The 7,765-nt window shown below is 55.3% G+C and overlaps 2 protein-coding genes across 3 annotated transcripts; one reads left to right on the forward strand and one right to left on the reverse strand.

Moving 5' to 3' along the window:
- Nucleotides 1-469: 469 nt before the first annotated feature.
- KVP18_003046 (uncharacterized protein) lies at nucleotides 470-2,437 on the forward strand (the record flags this gene model as incomplete). Its single annotated transcript, XM_067954456.1, has 1 exon — nucleotides 470-2,437. One exon carries the CDS (start codon nucleotides 470-472, stop codon nucleotides 2,435-2,437), a length of 1,968 nt encoding a protein of 655 aa, XP_067813739.1.
- A 323-nt stretch (nucleotides 2,438-2,760) lies between these two features.
- KVP18_003045 (uncharacterized protein) lies at nucleotides 2,761-7,670 on the reverse strand (the record flags this gene model as incomplete). Of its 2 annotated transcripts, XM_067954454.1 has the most annotated exons (2): nucleotides 2,761-7,594; nucleotides 7,654-7,670. In XM_067954454.1, 2 exons carry the CDS (start codon nucleotides 7,668-7,670, stop codon nucleotides 2,761-2,763), a joined length of 4,851 nt encoding a protein of 1,616 aa, XP_067813737.1. The 2 variants fall into 2 exon arrangements, with proteins under 2 accessions (XP_067813737.1, XP_067813738.1); XM_067954455.1 differs by lacking the exon at nucleotides 7,654-7,670 and having other exon boundaries at nucleotides 2,761-7,269.
- Between the last annotated feature and the right edge of the window lie 95 nt (nucleotides 7,671-7,765).

Consider the following 7,765-nt stretch of genomic DNA (forward strand, 5'->3'; position numbering starts at 1 on the left):
TTCTCCTTCAAGTTCCAAGCACGCTATCAGCCGTGACTCCTCTGTTTCTGGGCATCGAATCGAGGCACATGCCACTCATTCTCCTTCGAGATCCAAGCAGACGATCAGCCGTGAATCCTCTGTTTCTGAGGACCGAACCATGTGTGTCCCAGTCCATGCCACTCATTCTCCTTCGAGTTCCAAGCACGCTATCAGCCGTGACTCCTCTGTTTCTGGGCATCGAACCGAGGCACATGCCACTCATTCTACTTCGAGACCCAAGCAGACGATCAGCCGTGACTCCTCTGTTTCTGAGGACCGGACCATGTGTGTCCCAGTCCATGCCACTCATTCTCCTTCAAGTTCCAAGCACGCTATCAGCCGTGACTCCTCTGTTTCTGGGCATGGAATCGAGGCACATGCCACTCATTCTCCTTCGAGACCCAAGCAGACGATCAGCCGTAACTCCTCTGTTTCTGAGAACCGAACCATGTGTGTCCCAGCGCTGGCGAGCTCCTCCTCGGGGTCCCACCTGCCTGTGAGCTCCGATCTGATTGTCAAGTCGGATGAGCCCTCTACTGGACTAGTTCGAAAGCCGGAGCATTCCTTCTCGACACTTCTCAGTGGACGTGACTCTATCTCCGACCATTCAGTTCCCAAATCCGCGTCCGCTTCGACTAGTCTGCATGGCACCTCCAGTCACTCGGAGGGCCGAACCCTGGTTGTACCGGTTTGCTGCCCCGCGTCCTCGAGCTCCTCCAGCTCTTCAAGTAGGACTTCGGTTGTTGCTAGCGCCTCGCAGGCGAAAATCGCAAACTCTTCAACCAACCGAGAGATTGACGTCCAGGTGGGCATCCGGATTGACGTGAACAGCAAGGACTCCTCGATAACCACTGTTGAAATTCGAAGTCCCGTGGTAACAGGGGTGAAGCCCCTCAAAGCTCACAGGACGGAATGTGCTGACGTTGCGCAGGTACTCGGTGGACTGATCACGATTGAGCTTGAGGCTACAAAAGTTGACACGTCCAAATCCAGAGCGGTTTCGAAGTCACGGTCAGCCTCCAAGTCATTGGTCAGGAATTCACGCAGTGGGGATGTGTCCCTGCCCGCCCCGCTGTTGACTCCCGAGTTCGCAACCCAAGAACACTCGAGGAGGACCAAGTCTGGGGCCAAACACTCAAGACATGAGATAAGCGGCAGACCCTGCCACCGTTTGGACAGCACAAGTCTTTCCAGTTTTGGGTGCGCTGTGCCGCAGATGCCTGTGAGGGACTACGGAACTCAATTTGAGATCAACAAGCGGAAGATTTCAAAGGCACTGCTCAAGTCCGAACACGGCATCATCGTCATTGACGACTCGCAAGCCTTCGCTAGCGTCGTTTCGCAGCTCGAGGACCGGGTGTCTGACAGCCTATTCACTGAGCACGTACGGTTCGCACGCGTAGTCGTGGACGGCAGGTACGTGGAGCTGCTATGGGCCGAGACGGAAGCACTCACCGCCCTTATGATGGACCTCACCAAGCGTCGAGATATCGTCTTGCCTGTGATCCACGCTACCCGCGTAACTCCCGTGAGGAGCGCCCTAGAGGGCAGCTACCTGGTTGCCGACTACACAATTCTAGGCATCAACGAGGACACTGGAAAGGAATGTCGGTACCGCGTGCCTCGCTGTTTCTCGCATCTTGCGGGGTCGGTCACTTCTAGGGAATGCCATGTGTCTTCCGGTCCTATAGCTTACGTCAACACCCCTGCCGCTATACTACGATCTGGATCCTGCAAAGCCGTCTGTGAGGGCCGCTCCGCCCTGGTTAACCTAGCAGTGACGACGCCTGAGACACTGGCACTCACCTGCATTGGGTACGCTGGCGAATCTTTGCGGTTGTCGGGGAGCATGGTTTTGGAACTCGCTGGTTATCTAGCATCCATGGTATCCACAAGTACTAACGGACGTAGAGCATTCTACACTTGGATGTCGACCGATCATGGCATCTCATCCTTTCACCTTGATCTCGACGACGTCTGCGATAGGGTACTCCTGTTCAGCTCGAGGCTTGCCTTCGACTATGCCGTGAGGTCTGTCGTCATCGGGGCTCGTCGAGTCGTGGGTCACTTCAAGGTGGTTCGTGCGACCTATCATTCGGTGCCGGTGACTCTCGTGTATACAGATTCTGACATGTTGGAGGGATGCGTCGATCGTATTCTCTCAGCCAACCCCGACCTCAAGTCGCTCATCCACATCCGTGACTGGGAGTTCGTCAACGTCTCCATTGAAGCTCCCAACAACACCGATGACGTCCTGGACTTCGCAATAAGAATGAAGCGGGCCGGCTTTGCAGTTGCAGACCCGATACAGCCATGCGCCGACTCCTCCATCTCTAAGACTCGATTGACCATCTCCGTCCACCCCAAGGCTGCATTGGTTGCAGCTCGTGAAGCCCTAGAAATCATTGCCCTATAAAACAGTTAACTGACGTGTATAGTAAAATATGAAGCATGAGCCAGGAGCAAAAGCTGCCAACAAACTTCTACCGTGTAGCAATGAGAAAGTTTCTTCAGATCATGGAGTTGGTGGATCTCTTGGAAAGTGACGTCTTAAGGGCGACTGTAGAAAAAGAACGAGTTTCTCGGTGACAAGATTTGCTGCGCAGAAGTCCATGGATACATCCTCACATTGACGACCTACAACTTCGCTACGCGTGAACACTCATTTCAGGCCTAAAACACAATCGACTAACGGCGCAGATTGCGACGGTTGACTCAGCCTTGAGGATTCCGACTGCTTCAAAGATGAGCTTCTCGGTCTTGGAAAGATGAGTTTCTCGGTCTTGGAGCTGACTCCTGTGCCAAGTTCTGCTCGCGCAAGTTCAGCTCGAACAGCTTGAGAAGAGTCCACCGCGCTTCGCAGTAGGCCCTGCGCAGGGATCCAAAATAGAGCAGGGGGTTTTCCTGAGGGTCGATGTCTGGGGTGCTTCGCAACAGAGGGAGAGCTGCCTGGGAATCGGACACGATGCGGGATTGGGGATTGAGTGGATCCTTTACGAGCTGCGAGAGAACTAAGGAGGGCTCGTGGTTCATGACCAGAAATCTGATGACGTAATAGACGGTGTACGGTCGACGGCCAGCCTGTAAGTTGATAAACTGCGTGTGGTACTTGGCGCCTTTGACGGAGATGCCGTCCTCCATAAACCAGGCGTCACAGAGCTCTCGCAGAGAGTCCACGCTAGCACTACCTGTACGACGCACTTCACTGACGAAGTGCTCAGGGATGTGTGGCATGTCGATTTCGTTTCCGAATGGGAATTCTCCGAGGAAGGGATGGGTGGTGACTGCGCCCTCGAACACGCTGTCTGGCCTTTCAGCCAATATGTCTGTCATCTTACCCACAACGCCACAGCAGTGAACCAAGGATAGGTCCTGGCACGGAAGCACTAGCACCCGACCATTCCGCCGGCACAATCCGCACACAGCCCCAACCTTGGCGGTAAGGCTCTTCCACCAGAACACAACCATATCTTCGGCGTCGTTGGTGACCCAACTGGTGATGCGTGGAAGCCAGGTGTCAGCCGTACGCTTAGAGGTTGACTTCTGAAACACGTTCTTAATGTTGCTTGGGAGAGGCATCTTCTTAGGTGGGGGGCAGTCGGATATTATGCAAGCGCACAGCAGCACCTTCTGGGCGATGTGCTGATTCCTCCATATCTTACCATGACGGACCGACACCCTGAATAAGGTCTCGCTCTTCGCCAGAATCGAGATCTCGGATTTGAGCTGGTCCTCGTCGGCGACTTGCTCTACCCGGAGCACTCGCAGCCCGTCCGCACTGACGCTCGTGAAGACCTGCGTATCGCCACCAATCCGTTCCCCAGTATCCTTGTTTGGCTTTATGTTGATACTTCTGATGCGTGTGGGAGCTTGAAATGAGACGGATGTGGACTCCATGATGCTGTCTTCGTCGCCAGATCCTAGGGATGCGAGGTAAGCAGACCCCATGGAAGCAAGATACCCCTCTATGTCGTGACCCAAGCCCAAATCGAAGCCGTTACGCATCGCTTGCTGGACTTCAATGTTCAGTCGAGGTACTTCGTCGAATGTCTCAATGTGAGTGTCATGCGGTTGAAAGCGCGGAGCGATCGAATTGGAGGAAGACGACGTAGAGGACACCGAACTTGAGGCATCAGACTCATGCAGACGACCTGCGATTGCTGTGTCAGCGCCGAATTCAGACGGCGTCGATGACGACACGGATGAGCTGGTTGACGAAACGTATGAGCTCGTCGAACTAGACTCAGATGACTCCGACGAGCTGGTTGGTTCGGAGCTCACGCTTGAAGGCAAGAACCCGTACCTAAGCGAAGCGACCTCCGAACGCGACACATCTGATGACGTGCCGTCTTCATAGACTCCCGACTGCGATAGAATGGCAGATGCTGACACTGCGACCAGCCCGCCCTCCACCATCTCGCCAGTGTCCGCTTCGAACGCGTGCGCTTCCATTGGCAGAATCCGTTGGGGGTCCTGGGCGTGGATTGACGAGGAGATCGAAGATGAGGACGAGACTGATGACGATGAGGAAGAGGACGATGAGGAAGAGGATGCTGAAGCGTCTCTCGGATCTAGGATCGACCGACTCGCAGTCTCCCGAAGGACCTGCTGAGACTTGATGTGCTCGCTGGGTTCCAGAGGACTGCTTGGCAGGCTGCCTTCAGGATGTAGAATCCGGACCGATGAGTCGTCAATCTCTGAGGAGTCGTCAATCTCTGAGGAGTCGTTAACCTCTGAGGAATCGGAGAAGTTGACCACAACCACGTCACCATCATAGGTCACGCCAGTGCCTTCCAAGAAGGTTTGGGCCTCGAGTGGCAGATGCTTGTGCTTGTGATTATGAGCGTGCCGATGACAGTGCTGGTGTTGGTGTGCATTAGCGTGGTAACCGGGCGTCGTGCCGGCCCATTCTGCCACAGCTTGCATCTCTGCCATTCTCTCGTCGTCCTGGTAGACCTCCGCTTGTATGTGCTCCACCTCAGCGGCGTACTCCGCATTTGAGAGGACGCTGCTGGTGGAGATCACGTCGATGTCCGAGAACCGGATGATCTCTTTTGGGACGGTGTTTAAAACGGTGACGAAGTCTGTCTGGGTCTCCACCTCGACTGTACGCGCCACGCCAGCAGCATAAGCCATAAACTCCGTTTGCGTCTCCATTTCATCGCGAGCGGAAGGAGCGTCCTGGCTGTCAATCTGGAGGTTCACATTCCGCCTGTCAGGCTTCTTCAGCGGCTTCTGGCAGTGAGGGCAGCAGGGGTGGTTCGAACCACCGTCCAGGTACATTACCCGCACGCACTCAAACCGCTCTTGTCCCTCGTGGCGACGTGGACTTTTGGATATGCGTTCCTCGGTGACCTCTACTGTGGTCTCTACCACGGCATTCCCTTCAGGTTGTACTGTAGTCGTGGTAGTTACGTGATCCGTCACGACAACCTCCTTCTTGCGGCCCCGTTCGGCCGTTCCTGAACCAGGATCGGGATTCGAAGAGGAGGTCTGAGTGTTGAGGTCCAGTGAAAGGCTGCTCCTCAACGACCGCCAGCCAGCATGGTCAGTCTTGCTGGGACACGAGGGCTCGTCTAACTCACTCAAGTCCTCGGGAATGTAGACGTGCAGGAGAGGTGGGCCTTTCGGATGGTGGCCTTTTGTGGACACGGTAGTGTTCTCGAGCATATCTAGGTCGTCGTAGATAGAGCTGCAGCTCGATGAGGTGTGTAATTGAGGACGTGAAGTTGTGCTAGACGACCTCAGAGACTCAACCGTCATCTCTACGTTGTCAACGCTTGATACGGTGCCAGTGGTGCTGCTCGAGGACACACTGCTTTGAGAGGAAGCGGTGGGCTTGCGGACGTGACCTGAGGAGGACAGCGCAGCGACGTCGAATTCGCCTTCCATGGTGGAGGGCACACGGACTCTCACAGGGGCCCCCTGTTGGCGTTCTGCGATGCCAGGCAGGGCAGCAACTGGCGGTTGCTGGCCGCTCAGCAAGCTGCTGGTGTCGGTGACGCGGCTTGAGACGCTGTACGTGCGCGGGCTGATATGAAGATCTGCAGGCACAACGATGTTCTTGCCAGCCAAACTATCTAAGTGGCGGACGTCAACAACGGCGGAGGCGCTCTCACTATCCGACTCACTGGTCGTGGATATACTGGAGCTTGTAGTCACTCCGCTGCTGCTGCCGAGCAGCAAATCTCGCGTCACCACAACGCGTGGAGGATCAGTTAAGGGCAGGACGCCAGTGTCGTCGGCTGAGCTGGGTCTGCTGGCGAAGCTGGTTTTCTGGGAGACGGCTGCAGGGCTGCTCAGAAGTTGAACTCGTTCGGCCGCTTGCACACGGTTGTAAGAACTGGAGGATGTGCAACTGGAATCAGAAGATAGCGAGTCGCGAGTTGGTAGTTTCGAAGGGGTCGCAGGGGTCATTCCGCTTCTGATTGCGCTCAGAGAAGAGGCAACGGAGATAGACTTGCTATGCGATGCAGATTGCGAGTCCGGCGTCGGGAGTTCCGCAGGGGTGGCAGGCGTCATTCCGCTTCTGATGGCGCTCAGAGTGGAGGCAGCGGAGATAGACATGCTATGCGATGCAGAGAGGTGCATCTGACCTGCGTAGGTCGTCGCTTCTAGACCAGGATCATGAGAGTCGCTGGAAGTCAGCTCACTGCTTTCGTCGGAGGAGAATTCCTCAGAGATCTCCACGTGAACGTCGTGTGCGAGTCGTTGGGTGGAAAGGCGACGGCCGCTCGACCCGGCGTCGAACTCCAAGGAGTCAGTATCCGACTCCTCCACGGCGATAGTAACCACGTGAGTGGTGGTCGAGGCCTGGCCAGGCTCTCCAGGGGTAGTCGTGACCGTGGTCCTTACTCGCTTTACGATGATAGATGAGGTGTCACTGTACACTTCCGGCTCCGACACACAATTAAAGTCGGAGACGATAATGCTGTCTGACCGCTGCAGTAGCTCACAAGGAGGCAGCGGAGATTGGGGGGACGCGGAAGACATGGACGTCGACAGCAATCTCAAGGAGTTGCTCAGCAACGAGGCTCGGCGATCCTCCGTCCTGTCAGGAACGACGTCATCCCAAGAAGGCCGCGTGAGAGTCGCCACAGGAGAGAGCTTTCCGTCTGTACCCGATGATGTGAGTTCCAAATCATCAACGCTCACGATGCTGCTGCGAACGCTGGGTTGATCGTCTTTGATGTCAACCTCAGACGTCTTGCTGCTACTCACATCGTCAGAAACCACAGAAGACCCCATGGAAGTAACATCCGAAGCCTCCTCCGGTATGTAGACTTGCACCCGAGTCACAGCTGCCGAAAGGTCGCTGTAGTTGTACTCGAGTGGCTGCTCAGAGTCGGACAGTCCTGAGGACTCAGACAGTTCTGAGGACTCAGGCAATCCTGAGTACTCAGACAGGCCGAACGACGAGCTGTAAGCTTTGCAGGCTTCCTGTATACGCGCTTCTAATTCTGTCGGTGCAACGCGTCGACTTGAAGACGACTCATCGCAAGTCCCAATCGCTTCTGGTTTCGCTTTTATTGAAGTAAGGAGTTCCCCAGCCGAGACATCCAAGGACTCTTCGCTGTCTGATACAATTGAGGACGTTGATACATCGTCGCTGCTGAGATCAATAGGCGTCACTTCGATAGTGGTGGCATTTTGAATATCACCTGCGGCAGCCGTAGTCTTCCCATTGTAATCCAAGGGCTCGTCAGTGTCTGATAGGCTTGACGTGGAAGAGGTGTCGTCGCTG

Source organism: the organism of the source record quoted next, assembly GCF_019968955.1.
Source record: "MAG: Porospora cf. gigantea A chromosome Unknown PgA_NODE_1122_length_7765_cov_345.477, whole genome shotgun sequence".
NCBI lineage: Eukaryota > Apicomplexa > Conoidasida > Eugregarinorida > Porosporidae > Porospora > Porospora cf. gigantea A.